The sequence below is a fragment of the Athene cunicularia genome (assembly GCF_003259725.1).
Source record: "Athene cunicularia isolate RWA chromosome 2 unlocalized genomic scaffold, athCun1 chr2_part1, whole genome shotgun sequence".
Taxonomy (NCBI): Eukaryota; Metazoa; Chordata; class Aves; order Strigiformes; family Strigidae; genus Athene; species Athene cunicularia.
Genome location: NW_020799095.1, coordinates 99838983 through 99856403, shown reverse-complemented (window position 1 = coordinate 99856403; position 17421 = coordinate 99838983). Strand labels below are relative to the sequence as shown.

Here is a 17421-nt window from a genome sequence, read left to right as displayed (position 1 = left end):
ATGCAGAAGCAATGAGGGATAGATGATCTGATTTGATAACTTTCTCATTATTGAAAGACCCACACCTAATGCATATAAAAGAGGAAATACTCAAGTTTCTGAGTGACCAGCATGAGGTAAAGACACAATACAGTGCAGGGGACAGCCCTTCAGGGAACATCTGTAATTCACATAAAACTGGCAGTTTTCTGGCTTCCAGCTACAGTTACTTTGGTATACAGCAAAAGGGAAGGTAATCTTTAATTAGCCAGAAAAAGGGGGATACCTGCTTCCAAATAGAGAAAAATTTTGAGACTACCAACATACTCTCAAGATTAAGTTGTTTAAAGAACATTGTGGCCTTACATAAACAGAGATGACATCATAGTCACAAGAGGTTTTACATCACTTATAGCATCCCATTTCAAGAGAGTGACAGCTGGCTTTGATTTGACTTTAATATTAAAAAAAACATACTAAAGGAGATGCTTAAACTGCTTTTATTTTTACATAAGATTTTACTTTCTTTTATAACTATTATGCTAAATAAAAGCTACATATTGAATAATATTTATATTCCCAGAAGATGATGCTCCTATACAAACACAAAACAATTAAAGAAAGCAAGTCAATTGTACCCTTAAAGTACTGCAATAATTCAGTACGTTTTATGCCTTATGACACAACAAAGGAGGGGAAGTGTAACTGAAGCTTTATAGCTAAAAGGTTAGCAACTAAAACTAAAGGATAAGAGCATCTCTGCTGAAGCATAAACATGTAATTTAATCAAGCTTGCCTTCAGATACTGTAATTATTAACATTTGAAGTATACTGACTGGAATTCAAGTCTACCTTACATCTTAAATAGAAGAAAATTTAATTCAAACCCTTAATTTGCCGAATTCAGCAGCACAAGAAAATTGACATTGTTTTGATTTTTTTGTGATATGGTGGAATACAAAGATGATAGCTTTGTTTCAGTCATTTCTTGTCTTTCTTGACTTATTGCTGAGAAGGTTCATCAATATATGTGCATATTTTAGTGGTCATGAGGTAGGGAGGATTCTGTTTATCTCTGGCTTTGTACAGAGAACACATGAACTTAATCCTCAGCAACAATAAATGACCTTCTAGAAACACAAAACTCATTATTTCATGCTTTGTTTAAGGGGAGAGGAGCTGGAAAGCAAGTTTGCCACAAGCAGCCTGAAAGAATTCAACACTGAAACATTCTACCTGGCTTTGTATCCCAAGCTGGAGGTGCCTGGAGTGCCACACAACCAAGAAGAAAGCAAACCACTGCATCCCAGGCACCCTGGCTAATGGAGAAGCAGGAGGACTCTAGGGTGGGCCTAGGAGACTCGGGGAACATCCACAAGATCTGTGCCTTGGCAGCAATTTAGCAAAGGGATCAAAAAGGGAGAAGACCTGGCCTGGTGTTTCTATTTCACTGCTGAAAATTACTCCCCTTGCCTTCAGTAGGACTGGGTGAGTCTTAGGGGTGCACATAATCCAAGTGAAGCACATATATATATATAGCACATTCAGTAATCACAGTGCTGACTGAAAAATATATCACCCATTTATTTAAATGCTAGTACCACACATGAAAAGAAAGCAATACAGGCATGTGATAACTCATGGTATATTTCTAGATCAAACATCATGGTCTTAATTTGGTATCGCTTACACATACACATTCAAGCCATGAACTTCAGGAAGGCTTCTGTTAAATTACTGGCACATGTGAGTGGCTATAAATTTTGCTTCAGAGGTGTGACTAAGTATTTCTACTATTTGTGCATTCATTTTACCTTTAGACGTTTTGTTGCATTCTCCAACTCTGACAATATACCATAGGGCACACTGGCAACACCACTGAGGTTCACTGAAAGTATGGCTTTGTTGAGATTATCCAAACTGTTTAACAAAACTCCTGTGCAGTTGTCATCACAAGCTAAATAAACCATTTTAAGAAGAGGAAGAAAAAATACTATTAAAAAGAAGCCACCAAATACTGACATTTATTTTGATTTACACAGTATGTACCTTCACCTTTTAAGTTAAAACTGATTAAGTATAATAATTTTCAGTATAGAGATTTGTAGTATTGCCCTTCCCTTCCTGCCCTAAGAGTGGACTTATTCCAAGCATACTCTCCTCTTTAGGTTAGCATGCATTCAAGCCTTATTGATCCTGCTGGCTATTGAGCTGCTTGCTGTTTTATAAATTTATTCAGCCTATTTAGCTATATTGCTATAAATACAGGATGATGACACTCAAACAGATTAGGAAGGCAAGAAATTCAAGACTATAGTAATGTAATTCCATGTATTCCTTGGGGTTTTTTTACTTACATAAAATCTGGGTCCTAAATCCCAGTTCACTGTAAAAACAGATTACTGTACTTGCTGTATCTGCTATTCACTCTCTCCTAAGGAATTACATGACTAATTACTGGTGGAATATGACTCATTATTGGTGGAGAATGCCTACATACCTGGGATAACTCTGAAAGTATTATTACAGCAACTTCACATCCAAAGAGTCAATGCAATAGGAATTCAACATTTTCAAATAAATAAAGGTATGCTACAGAGAGCAAAACAGTATTAAAATTATCTTTCCTTAAACTTGTCTGTAATGCTAAATAAGCCAATTTAAGGATTATCTGCTTGTCTGATGTTATGATCTCTATTGCAGTTTCCTCTGTGTTCACAGAATGGTTGAGGTTGGAAGATACCTCTGGAGATTATCTACTCCAATACATCCCTGTTTTACAGAGATATTGAGATTTCTTTCCTTTCATAGGAAGAATAGGGCCTGACATATTAAAAACATCCAAGGAATAATCACGTGTACATAAATATGGAATAGACCAAAGCCCATTGGAAAAATAATCAACTTAAAAACCACCTACAAACACACTCGTCTTCCACAAGAAGATGTCTCGGTTCACACTCCTCACAGAGCTGTCCTGTCACACCTTGCTTACAGAAGCACTGGCCAGTTGCACGATCACAATTAACATGAACAGAGCCACTTGGATTGCACATACACGGATGGCAGCTGCCACCAGGAAGCTGAGGGTCACCATAATAGCCAAGGGAGCAACTACACAGGGAGGAATGGGACACTGACCATCAGAGGATATTCATCATGAAATTAGACATTATATTTATCTTTGAGAATCACTGATAGGCTTTTAATTTTATAGCTTAACAATAATTAACAAATCACTCAAAGTCCTTGAGCACTCATTCATATATTTATTTATGAAAACTCAATAAGTTATTCCAAGTACAAGTGTGACTCATATTAATCAAACTGTCCTTGGGAGTTAGGGATAAATGGGGACCATCAGTGTAACTCACCTTTCACAGTACTGTCCCTCATATCCTGGGAGACAAGCATCACAGTGGTAATCTTGAACACCTTTCAGGACACAAGTGGGACTAAAACTGGAGAAAGGATAAACAAATACCTGCTAGCACATAAATGGAAGATCATACCATGACAGAAAACATCTTCAGCCACAGGTTAAATACTGTAAGCAACAGCATCCTCTGCTCAATCTGATGCAGTGCTCTGGAATTTGTACTTTAAATTATTCATGTCTTAAAACGTTTGCTTTCCCAATGTGTCTCCGTTACTGTATAACATGCTAAAGCACTTCATGGCTTTCCTTTTAAAAGATAAGACAATGAAAAATGGATGCTGCATGATATGGCTGTAGTATGTACTAACTGAGACTTGCAAGAGAACGTCAGATTTCCTAGGCTCTTATTCTGATTCAATTATCCAAGAGCAGACAACAAACATGCTTTTCAAGCTTCTGGAGATAAACAGCCTGCACAGCATTTTGATTTTCAAAATATGAAGTTAACTGTTCCTCTACCAAACAAACAGATGTATAAATTTCAAACAAAAGTACTTGTCCTTCCCCTAGGATTGATCTCACAAATTCCTGCATTGACTGAAGATTGCCTGAATCCTGTAAATACAAAAGTACTGCTTTTCGAATGAAGAGAGACCCACATTTGAAACTAAAACATGTCAGAGCAACTTACTCCATTATCTATAAAATATTCCAAGTGGCTGATCTACTATTAGAGAAAAAAAATCAACTTTTCACAGTTAATCTTTTTATTTTAAAACCTCACAGAGTTACCACTAGCTGTGAACAACTCAGGATAAGTGACATTTACAAAAATAGGTGGCTTTCAAATGTCTAAAACTTAAGGACATGTAATAACTAACTCCTGTTCTCATAGTCTGGGGGGAGGAGGTGGTGAGACATACAGCACAAGAAATCCGGAATGCTAAAATATACATTGGATTTAATAAGTTCTGGTTACCTAATCGGGTTGGCTCTGGGACAAGCACAGAGAGAGCAGTCCTTGACAGATCCAATTACTTTCCCATAGTAGCCTGGAGCACAAGCACTGCAATAATCACCAACTGTGTTATCTCTGCAGTTCTGATACACAAAAAGGAATTCAGACAGTTTAAAACCACAACAAACAACAAGAGGAACTTTTATCTTCCCCCCAATCAATAAATGTATTCAGTTTCCAACAATCACCTCTAAATGTCACAACCCATTGGTCAGCACTCTCTTAGTGGAGGAACCTTTTATGCAAAAATAAGCAGAATGCCAGCATATTTTCTCTTATGTGAATGTCCCCTCAGGAAGGTTGACCTAATTTCTGTTCTACACTTCCATTAAGATTTATATATTTCTGTTTCTATTAATCCAATCCAGGCCAGGAAATCACAGTACAAAGCAAAAAATCCTCAAAGAAAAAAAAGAAGCAACTGATGGAAAAATTAAACAGGATACCTGGACGAAAAAATGTAAGTTTCTATGTTTCAGCAAATGCATTTGAGTGCTACAAACCAAGGACCATGCACATCTGAAATTCAGACACGGCAATTAATTTGTCAATAGTACTGATCAACAGCCAGTAAACACATTAAAACACTAAATGGGTATTATAATTTAACTAACTATTCCCCTAAGAGAATAAAGTCTCTCCTTTTTCCCCTCCTTTTTCCTGTTTTTTGTTTCATATTCTTGTGAGTGTTTAGAGGTTAGCTGAAGACAGTAAGAAGTAGCAATTCTACCTCCTATTGTATGGGAGCAGAAGTCAGAGGTGAAAAACATCCCTTCCTTTTGCCTACACTACTCAGCTGAAAATGTCTAAGTAGTAATCTCAACACGTAGGTGACTTGCCACCCCTGCAATAAGAAGCTGAGAGGAAAAATTACTAGTGTTCACTAGTGTGAAAGGCGTATGTGTTTTGGCCTTGTACAAATGAGAACCATAGTTCTTACCCATGACAAACACACTTTAAGACAAACCTGAAAGAAGTTTACAAAAGCCTGAAGGACTACATAAACTCACTTTAAAAATTGACTTCAAGAATTAATTCAGCAGAAGTTGACTTTGAACTAACCAATTCACCACTGGAAAAACAGAGCAACTGAAAAAAAACTTTAGGAAAGAATATGGAGCCATAACAGAGAACAGACTTAATGTTCCTTATTTGGATAGCTGAAGATTTGCAGTTCACAGGGCTGTGAACCCACAAGAGAGGCAAGGCATTAGTCAGATATGGTGCCTCTTTGCAACTTTTGGGATAAATTGCTCACTTCTCTCATTTTAACTTAGCTGAGGCATATCCTTATACTACTTTAGTCTCTAGGAGTTAAAAAAGCCTCACTTAAAGCTGCCCAGAGATTCTCTTCCTGAGAGACAAAGAGTTTGACTTTAACCTAGTCTTTGGTGTGGTATGACTTACTGCTTCCTTTACTTTTTTTTGTGTGTGACTTAGCAGACCTTGGCCAGACCAAAGACAAAAGCCCAAAAAGTCTCACAGAAAAACAGATAAACCTAACTGATACACAAATTATTTTTAAAGGAAAATTAAAGCTAAAATAATAATTTTGAAGATGTTAGTGACTAAAAAGCTTAGTAATTTTACTCAATGTACCCTACAGGAAACACTCCTTAGATTTTCCATTTGTCAGAGTTAGGGAAATTATCCAAATAGTACAGTCATATACTTCTCCCAGAAACTCCTTCCACAGGTTATTGCTATTGTATGCGCAAGTGAAACCAGTAGAAGAATGTATAAATTGTACATACCAAGCACCTTCCAGTTTCAGGATCACAGGTTTCACTGTGGTTGTTGCACTGACATGGCACACAAGGTGCTATCAGAGTGTGAGGCTCTTGTACACTGAGTTCTGTATGCTTTCCCCTGTAGTATCCTGGAGCACAGCTCTATTTGTAAGGGGTGTAAAATAAAAAAAAAAAAAAACAAACATGATCACAGCTATTAACAATTACAAGAACTTTAAAAAGCTGTTTAAGAAAATTTTTTAATTATTTCACTATTAGACACTCAAAAAGGATCCAAGGATTCCATACCTGACAGGACAATCCAGCATAACCAGCAGGACATCTACATTGCTCTACAAGATGAGCTCTAGCTCTGCCCTGATGCATTTCTTCAAACTTCACCGCAACTTCCATTGAAATATTTGCAATTCTACAAGATATATGCAGAAAAGAGCATGAACATCTAGAGAAGTCCTAGTACCAAAACTGAGATCCAAACATTTTTATGCTTCAAGGTCAGGGCTACCATACATAATCTCCCATGATCCCCTTTTCCCCATGCAAATATCTTAAAATCTGAAGATTCTTTACTCATTTATGGGATTTCAGGATCTACAATAAACAAGTCAGAAGTACTTCAAAGTAATATAGGTTGATTCTCATTGGTCTGCAAAACTTGACAAACTCCCCATACAAGGGTATGTATTTCTGCCTCAGAAATACTAGACAAATACATCTGTTTTGTCCCACAGACTTTTGGACAGAACTAACAAAAAGATAGTTGAGGGTCTGTAAATCAAAAATAATCCCAAATCTGGAGGTGGAGACACACTTCTTCAGAGCTGTGAAGATGTACAGGTATTTGGGGCTTCATTGGATGCATCTCTGCTTGCCTTGCTAGTTTCCAAACTGACAGATGCAATGACCACATCCCATCTCCTCCCCCTTATTAGTAATCTAGTTCTGTTCAAAATGGCAGTAAAATGCTACCACTCTGACATGGGAGTAATTTACTACCACTGCCCAGAGTTCATAAAGCTACAGAAAAAACCTCTTGGTACAAACCCAAGAACTCAGGGGACCATATGTTTCAATTGAAAAAACAACCCAAAATTTCAATATCCATAAAAACAAGGTGAGGAAAAATAATTTGGAAAACATCGAACTATATCACCCATCCTGCAGAACATTGCCTCAGTTTGTAAGGCTCTATGCTTTTTTTGGGGCTTTTCTATCGAAATAAGCAGCAAAGACATTTAGTGTTTCACAGAAAGAAATAAAGAGGGATTCCATTAAAGACCATAAATGTTTTCGTATCAGAGGAAGAACAAAAGTCATAAATAGAAAATTGGAAGCTTCTCTAATTTGAGTTAAATCTTTACTGTATAGCTCAGTTGGGACTATTTCTACGCTAAATTACAGGAAGTGCAATATACTAAGTAAATGCAAGCAGAGATTGCTTTACCTGCTTTGCTGTAATCCTTGGCCATAGGCTGCCTTGATAAGGATGTATTCAACATTGCTTAGCACAGACATGAAGTCAGAACGTAAGACAGGCTCATCAGAGACAGAGTTAAAATATTTCCAAGAATCCTAAGGAAACATAACACATATTAAACCTGAGTGTTCAAGCTCACTTCAGGGTAATGCTCTGTTCATTCCTTCAGAAAAGCAGTCACAATGACTATGTCTAATCAATATGTCCCAGAAAATCAAAAATGTTGCTTCATGTTAGAACAGGACATGTTTTTATATAATTTCTTCTTTCCTTCTCTGCACCCAACTTTCACGATCAGTTTCTACAGGAAAGCAGCCCAGGCCTGTATGGCACAGCTTTTTCTGGCTATCTCTGGAGATCCCAGACAGCCAAAAGACCAAGACTTCACAGCACTCATTTTCTGTGCAGTTAGAAATGGCTGCTGTAACTGTATCCTGCTTCCTATCAAAAAAAGAGGGTAGATGTCACCTCAGACCTAGTCAGCAGAGTCCCAGAGACCAAATGGGTATCTCCTCTGAAGTTGTTTGGTGGGCACTACTGAAACTTACTGCTCCTGCTATGCTAAGATTCACATCCCATAGGATGATGCTCCTGGGTTGTGACTGTAACATACAGGCTACAAAATTATGCAACTGCCTGAGAGTGACAATACCTGACTGTCTGTCATTTATCACCAAACTCAGAGTCTGTGTTGAAAAGCTTGCCACAGCAACACCTTTAGCACTTCCAAATGAGGAAACAATGTCAAAATGTTATTTGCTGCTACAGCACAAAATTCCCAGCCATTTTTTCCTTAAAATAGATGCATTTTAATCCAAGCACTCTATTTACTCAGCCTATTTGAAATCAGATAATCAGTTTTCAAAGTATTTTATTAAATATACAGAGTTTTTCTGTAAAAGTTCATAGAAGAAAGGAAATATTTCCACACCAATGGTTTGGCTTACCTCCTTCATTTCTACTTCCTTGTCAGTTCTCACTCCATTTTCTGGAGAAGGGCTGTCTACATAGATGACCAACTTGCTGGTGTGACCTCCTTTCATTAGAATCTGTGGCTCAAAATTTGAGGTTCCAAAGCCATCCAAAGCATAAAAAGCAACAGTATATCTCAGCTTCCCTCCATAGGCCATGAGCTGTTTAGATAAAAAATTACTACTTTTATTTATTCCAAGGTTAGAGCTACTAGCTGAAAATATTTAGCATCATCGGAAGACTTGAAAACTCTCAGCTCTTTGAAGAATTGGCAATAAAACATGAAAATTGACTTAAACTCAGCAGTTTTTGAACCAAGGTTAAATGCATATTTCTAAAAGGCAGTCTCAGTTTCTTCTCTTAGGCCCTTTCAAGGTGTGCACTCAATTTTCATTTCATTCCTAAGAAATAGAGATTCCATGATTTATATACTGAATCTAGTGTCAAGGTTGAAAACTCTTTTCAAGGTTTCTAAAGTAAAATTGAATACATCGTTCTTTCCCCCCATACAACCTCTGAAGAGTAACATGGTAATTAAAAATGGGTGTTACTAATTTGCAGGGTCAATAAAAATCTCATTAGGAAAGGGTAATGTAAACACATTGTTTGTGCCTGCTATAAATAAGTTTAGTCACTGTATATTTATATTATGACCTACAAGAACAGAACTAACGCAGAAAAATGTTACCAAGATAAAGTGACTGTTATAAAGGACTGATTATTAGACAATAAATAAATATATAATCTACAAACCATTTTAAGTATTTAATGATCTTACCTGGTCCCCCTGAAACTGTTCTGGTAACCTCCAGTAAAAAGTTTCTGTATTTAAGTATTTTCTGACTACAGCAGCATCCAGTAAAACATCAGGATATTGTGAAAATACTCCTTCCACTGTTCCAGTCAGGTTACTTTGAGATACTACATGCAGAATAGACTGATCTGGAGTTAAGGTTATCTGCAACACAAATTTAAAAAAATTAATTCAACAAAAATATTCTATCTCAGTGTAATATACTGTTAAACAGTTTTAGCTGCTTTGAATAGTCAGTGGTCTATCTTAGAGTAATAAATGCCCGAACCAGAAAATGGAGAAACACATTTGATTAAAAAGCAGAATTAAACAAAAAAGTTTCAGAAATAAGGCTATGAACACTTATCATTTGTTTCCTTTTTTATTCTACCATACGCCACTGCCTCCATAAGCTAGCAATTACACTCGACCTAATCATGAAATGTATGCAACCTTAGGCACACCAGTGTGGTACCTAACATGAGGGTAACACCAAACCGTGGCTGTATATTTATGTCACTTACAGGAATTGTCACATGATCTTCTAGTTCTGAACAAGATGTGGACATCCCAAAACAGAAGCACGGAGTACAACCTAGTGCATTGTTAGCAGACAGAGCAAAAGTTCCAGGTTTACACTCACTGCAATGTAGACCAAACACATTTTCCTGAAGGAAATAAAAAAAACCACAACAGCACACTCACATTACTTTGCTAGCTGAATAAAAGATGGTTCTTTCTGGAAGAAAAAATAGTTGCTATGTAAACTACATAACAGGAAGTCAATTACTGCATCTATTCTGTTTTATTATGCAGTACATTATTTTTTTTCTTTATTTTCCATTGTTGGGTTGGTTTTATTTAGAAGATTAAAAGGGGGAACATTCAAGTTAAACTCATTTTGAGTATTTGAATTTCTAGCAAAAATTAGCAGATTTCCTTTCAAGATAGAAAGAAACCTCCCCCCCAGTCTGGAAAATGGGCTCTCAAAGCCAAAGAAACTGCACAGTATGAATAGGAATCAGGGGACCTATTCCCAAGTGTCTGTTTTTGCACACAGTTCCCAACTGGTGAGTCCAACTCAAAGAAACACCCAAAACTACAGTCAGTACTTCCTGGCACCTTTAACCAGAAGATTGAAGGGACACTTATGAAGGCACAGATTTCTTGTCTTGAAATAAATTCTTCTCTGTCACTCAGTCAAGAACAATCAAGAACAGATTCCCACCTTTTCAGAAAGATCTATACTACTAAATCTCTGTATTCAGTGTTTCCTTTTTTTAAACAAGAATGACAATTCAGACTTCACTATTAGCAATGTATGTGAGCTATTCTTAAGCGCTGCCTTTGGTTATAGAATAGGCAACAAATATGAACTTGCAACATAACCACATTTAAAAAGAGTTGAGATTCTCCAATTTGTATTTATAGGTTTCTTCCTATTATCAACATTTGGATTTTCAAAAGAGCAAGCTATATCATCTGAATTAACGTACTGTTCCGAAATCTAATGAAACTATGTGTGTATGAGCAGAAAACTCAGTATTTCATTTTTTCCATTTGTATAATGAGGATAAGAACGTAAGTTTTTTCACTGGAGTTTTCAGTATTTAATTAGCTTTTTTTAAATGCTTTCACATCTAGGATGGAAGAAGCTGTAGAAGTGCTGTCTATCTATCCCTACAAGTAGAATGAAATAATTCATTGCCAAAACAACATGTAGGGAATTTATGCTTTTAATTTAAGAAAAAAAACCTTTTTATCAGACTGTCTGCTTGGAAAGTTCACGGTTATATAAAATAATGTGACCTGCACTCAGGAGTGCAACTCCTACAGCAAAGTATTCCTAGACTCTATGAAGGAATAGGTTTCCCTGGCTTGAGGTAGAAACATTTTTTCTGAATTGCTCATTGCATCAGAATACTTCTATATTACAGCTGGTTATTCAATATTCTATGTGTACTAAGAAAAAAAAAATAAACTTTTAAATAGCAACTAAGAAATAATGCAAGAGTTATGAACTATTCTTATTGGAACTACTTGCAAGGCAAAATTTAACTGTAGCAAACAGCAAGTGCGATAAAACACATAAAAACTGTAGCATTAAAAATGGTTCATACAGCATTGTCTTTAGTATGAGAAGACATTTTCATCATACAGAGATCGACAGTGATGCTGAAGTCATAAGCACTATTCTTACATATTTAACAAGATTTTTTAAAATTTTGTCTCAGAACTCATGGTCAGACTTTGTCCTATTCAAAAGAAGGCAGACAGAAATCTAGGAGTAAAAGAAAAAGCAAGACAAATCCATCCTCATCCATTTCTACCTTATTAATCCACAAAAAAGATGACTGAATGTACCACAAGAATGCTGTGGTTACAGAAATTCACTTACTATAGAATAAAGACAGAATCACAGAATCGTCTAGGTTGGAAAAGACCTTGAAGATCATCCAGTCCAAACACTGACCTAGCACTGCGAGTTCCGACATGGATCTTGTCAGATGGATCACTGACAGTTCTGACTGACATGGATCCTACATTAGACAAATGCAATCTATTTGAATTTAGGACTGCAGTGAGACCATATTTATGAAATATGCCAAATCCTGTCAAGACTAGAAACACATCATTCATTTTTCTATCAGATGTACAGTCGCTGTTTTGTAAACTTAGCAAGGATTCAGCATCAGTCAGCTGGAAATTACTTTTTGTGATCAGGCATACAATGGGTCTTGATCCTGACTTCTTAACATACATACATCAAATTCCATTAATTATGTCTAAAAGAGAACTACAGTACTGTGCCACAATAATTTTATGGCCACATATTGGAAATAAAATTACATGGCTATGTAAAACAAAGCAAAGGGAGGTAGGAGAGACAAACTGTCTAATATTACCACAGGAATTTCTGAGAATAGAAATAATTATGCCATGTTGCTAATGTTGCTATCTCTTCTGCTGACAGCTGTGTTGTGTCTGTCCAAAGTGGGGAACATCATCTCACAGTTTTTAACCCTGCTGACTAATAATAAGATCTGTTTATTGCTAGTACAGAAAATCCTTTAAGGGTGATTTAGGTGTACTCCAAAATGTCTCAAAGAAGGGATGCAGATTGCCTTTTGAAGTTCTACACCTTCAACAACTTTTATGCAATAAACATCCAGAAAACCCCAGTGCTGTCCCAAAAGGATCTGAATACTTCAGTACCTTGCAGGTACAGATGCCAGTTTCTTCTTCACAACCACAAAGTCCATCAATGTCATCGCACATTTCCGCTTTGGTTCCACTCAAATCACAATCACAGGCAACACAGTCCGGATAGTCCCTGTAGCCTAATGCACACCTGGAACAGTCTTGTCCTCCAAATTGAATTTTGCACTGGCATTGGCCAGTCAATACATCACACTGGAGATGGGTTGAACCAGTGTTGCTACAGTTGCAAGCCTTAGATGAAAAGAAGTGTTCATAAATAGCAGATCTTTAAAGACAATTTTGTTAAAACAGAAACAGCACAGTAAATTTAGAGCAGTCCTTAAAACTTAATGTCTGTCAACAATTATTACATAATAATAAAAGGGAAGAACTTCCACATAGAAATGAGTTGTTTGGTTTGTATTTGAAAAAAAAAAATGTATTTCAACAGTGAATGCCAAAAAGTAAGAAGCTTTATCGATTCCCAAATCTGGGCTGGGAATCACAGGAGTTGAAGGAACCCGTTCCAGGAAAAAAAAAAATCCAAAATACTTTATTTAAAATACTACGTATTGAGTGCAGCAAATAGATTAAAATAATGTTATATAAATGGATTAAAGAAATCTGTAAGTACAATAATTATATGACAGAAAGAAAAATCTTAATACTGACATTCTTTTAAGATTTCAAGAAGCACTAATAGTTTACACCTTTCTCAAGCTTCATTTACTATCTAATGAGGAATCAAGAATCTCATTGCATCCAAAGGTGGGAAGCTCTGCATGCACTGCAGCGCAGTACCAAAAGAATCTGATTCCCTGGAGTACCAAAGGAATCCTGTTCCCTGGCAAAGCCCATCCTTCATTATGCAATCAATAATATGAACCTGTTATTACAAACATGCAAAGTAGGTAGCTTAATTTGTCATTCTTTTTTGAAGCAGACTGGATCTAATCTTTAGTCTTAATTTCATATCTGTGGTTACTTAACAAGTCCAATTTTGCTCTGTGGTTATTTCTAACAGTGCGGGCAAAAAGTACATTCCATCATCACCTGAATGTGAGCATTTTCCTTGGTCTTCTTTCCTCCTCATCTCTCTTGAGATGAAAAGCCTTACCTTGTAAAGCACTCTACACAAAGACCCATAAAACCTATTAGCATCACTATGTGTCCTTTAGCAATTTTCACAGGTTTGCTGCTCACCATTAGTACTTTGTATTAGTTTTCACTCTAGCAGCAAACACTAGGTACTACACTGTCCAGTCTCATACCCTTTATGACCAAACATGTTGACAGTTTTGGCTCCCAGATACCATTGAAGGTCTACAGCTCTGAATATCAAATCCTATTTTAAGAATCATAATAACAGAAATAATTTACAGGTACTTCAATCTCTATCATGTGATAAAGATAAATAAGGACTCTGAGGTACAATTAACTGTGCTGCAGCACACTTGAGAAGTGTTGTAAACAAAACATGACTACACACTGCTCTGCTCCATCATTGCAGCCAGAAATGGATGTTGAATACCAAGAAAACTGCAAGAAACTGAGCCAGATGAAGTATCACACTAATGCAGTCTGTGTTGCAAAAATAGACCGGCTGGGTTTCTGATAGCATCTCCTCCATTTCCTCCATGTAGGGAGCATACAAGAGCCTTTCCAGGGTTTGCCAGTAGACATTGCACCAGATCACAACCTGACATGGCTGACTACTCAGCAGAGGGGAGCCTCCATCGGGACTGTTAGGTATTATTTGTTGAATAAAGAAAGTAACTAAAATACCTTAGAGTAATTAATGTTAATTATTGTGATGCTGTAAGCAAAAGGAATGCTAAACAATTTAGCAAAAGTGAGCAGTTACATATTTTTAAATTCGATCGTTAGCAAGTGCTGTGAAATCATCCTATGAAATGAACACTTCAAGGGAAACGCACATTGTACTTGTAGAACATTAGGTAAGAATGACAGTGGCTGGTACCTGACAAAGCAGTGGTTTAAAGACTGGCTGCTAAGTAAGCTGCTATAAATCACTAAGATGGCAACATCTGAAGGGTATTATAGGACCATTTTATCATCCTTACTCTAAAAAAAATAGAGAAAGAAAAAAGAAAACAATCTGGCTGATACTTGTACGTGTCAAATATTTACTGCAGATCATGACAGACATTGTCTAGTTGATTATATTTGTGGTTTCTTTATTGAAATTACCCACTGCATTCATGTAATTCTGTGGTTTTTAAAAATCTCAATATTTAAAAAATAAAAATTGGCCCAATGACATAACTGTCAGGCATTTTCTGCATGAACCTAATTGTGTAAATGGTTGATACTCCTTGGATCCACACTGAGTTGGCATTTTACTGCTTAATCATAAATATTAAGCTGAGATAATGGGAGTTACCATTTTTCCATTCATGAGACATTAACTACCTTACAAAATTTTATTTCTAAATATCCCCCAAAAAAGTATGCAATGACTTTCAAGATAAGCTAGATTTCATTGTTCTTAAAACCATAATATCACTTCTTTATTAGTACAGAAACTATTTTCCTTGTTGCCAATTCTTCCTATAAATCTGTTTTAGTATCACTATTTAAGCAATTAAAAGTTAGTATACACACTTCAAAATTTTAATATGATCTACGCACGTATCCAGAATAGGCACTCTGATCAGTATTTTCAAAGAAAACTTTCTTAGAAAGTTCCTCAATAAACACTTTACAGTTTGATTTTTTTATTTTTTTTTTTTAATGTGAGCATGTTGCACTATCGCTTTGAGACAGAGAGCAAAGATGAGGTTCTCAGAACAAGAGTCCAGTTCTAACACTAGTATAAGGCAAATTGCTTTTAACAGCCATGGCTTTTTGACCAGCCTACCATACCTTGCAGCCAAGTTTAGGAGAAAGTCCCCAGTGATTTTCTTCACAGAGTTCACATTTTGGTCCCCGAGTGTGAGGGGGACAAATGCATTGGCCAGAATCAGCATTACAGTTGTTCTGAGTATGAGCACAATCACAGGCTGGAAGAGAAATAGGACTGAATGATTAACTTTACCCTTGTTTTAGCTACAAAGAAGAAACTCCAAAACCACTAACATTCTGTCTTTTCTTAATTATGCAGTACAGTTTATTCATTCCACTAAGAACTCCTTGCAATCCCTAATCACTGAGAAACAAATTATAACCACAGTGACATTTTTATTGAAAGCCCATTATTGCTTCTTGACGTAGCCTGTTTGATGGTTTAAAAAGCAGTGCTGCATTTCCTCAGGAGAATCAACAAAGTCAAACAAAATTATTGTGGAGAAGAGTCAATTTGTCGGAAAAATTTCTGTTATAGAGGATACAAAACTCATCATGAGATTTGGTAATATTCTCAAGCAGGCGTAAGGATTAATCTCAGAAATTAGTACTTTTCTGAAATTACTTAGCAAATAATAGAGATGGTTAACTATTTTTATAACTAACTGCTGAAGGAAGCACTTGTCTATTTAAGAAATGCAAGATTATTCTTGCTAAAAAGCAGAAGTCCAGAGAAGTGTTTTTATTAATTGTCTTAATAACATTAAAAAAACGTTCGAGACTGAAATGGTTAAAAGGTACCTAAGGGATCTTTGGTTCTTAGTAAAGACACATCCAAAAATTAACCCTATCACATAATCTCACTTCAGATTTCATAGTACTATACTATTTGAGGCATGAAAAAAATGTTTCTTTCAGGCTGGAGAAAAGGTAGGCATTCCTTTAGCTATACTGTCTTGAAAAGGGTATCTTATTAACATGATAAATTAGGGGTTTTGATGGCATGTTCTCTGTTTGGATTAACATTTTCCTCTGTATTATGACTAAAAATTGTACGCATCCAGGTGGTGATGGAAAAATAGAGTCAATGACATCATATCAAAGTATAAAGTAAAATAATTAAATGAAAAAACAAGGTAAAAATCTGTAAGAGTAGTTGCTCTTAACTTTTACAATTGCATAAAAAGTGAATTTTCTATTCTCTCTGAAGGACTAAAGCATTTTGGAAAAAAAAAAAAAAGAGACAAAGGAGCTATTGAGGATGTAATATTTCTCTCATGCAAGCTTTATGAGTTACTCTTTCACAGTCATCACGTTTTACAAGGAACTACACAATAAGCAACCAAAGAAATGTTTTGCTGTCTAGTTTAATCAAAGTATTAGGAGACCATTCTACAGATTTTTCCACATAATCACCAAAACTCTGATAAAGGTCAGTTGTTTAAAACAAAATATATTGCTGAAAGAAATTCCAAAATCTGAAAGGATCATGGATTAGAGCTTACGTGTGCAGCCACCATCCTGGAATGCATGAAAGCCACGAGCACAACGATCACACTTTTCTCCAGCCACTCCTGGTACACAGTGACACTGTCCCTGATGATTGCAGTCCTCAGAGACTGAGCCAAATTGACTGCAGTTGCAGGGAATGCAGCCCAGTCCAGCAAGCAGGCCATAGTAACCATTCTGTTGGACAGCAAGTAAATACGTTTGAGCTATATTTCGTACATTTTTGAAAACAATACGATGTACACGCTTAAGTTTTCTCTTGTTTACTTTCCCTGCTGTCAGACCTGCATAAATACTGGTCAGCACTGTGTGACTGCTATGGGAGGACTCTCTGGCCTTATCTCTTCACTGTTCCCAGCTATACACAAGTATGCATTTGGGTGAAAAAGTGAACACTGAAATGCTCTTGTGGTCCTCTGATCTCAGTAGTGAGACTTTAAGTTAAAATAACCTCAGACTGTAAAAGACCTCCATGAGGTGAGTGTGGCTGTTCTGATCAGGCAGAGATTTATGTGAATGGAAGACCAGAACAGAGCA

The 17421-nt window shown here is 36.4% G+C and overlaps 1 protein-coding gene across 1 annotated transcript in view; it reads right to left on the bottom strand.

Annotated features, from left to right (window-relative positions):
- LAMA1 (laminin subunit alpha 1) overlaps positions 1-17421 on the bottom strand; it is a 124353-nt gene that overhangs the window by 35573 nt on the left and 71359 nt on the right. The window contains exons 21-33 of the mRNA XM_026841437.1: positions 16881-17061; positions 15457-15593; positions 12586-12822; positions 9894-10037; positions 9355-9534; positions 8552-8737; positions 7572-7699; positions 6416-6536; positions 6131-6268; positions 4338-4459; positions 3354-3440; positions 2900-3093; positions 1794-1936 (exon numbers count right to left, since the gene is read on the bottom strand). Coding sequence (XP_026697238.1) covers positions 1794-1936; positions 2900-3093; positions 3354-3440; positions 4338-4459; positions 6131-6268; positions 6416-6536; positions 7572-7699; positions 8552-8737; positions 9355-9534; positions 9894-10037; positions 12586-12822; positions 15457-15593; positions 16881-17061 — 1998 coding nt within the window. The remainder of the gene's footprint in view (positions 1-1793; positions 1937-2899; positions 3094-3353; positions 3441-4337; positions 4460-6130; positions 6269-6415; positions 6537-7571; positions 7700-8551; positions 8738-9354; positions 9535-9893; positions 10038-12585; positions 12823-15456; positions 15594-16880; positions 17062-17421) is intronic.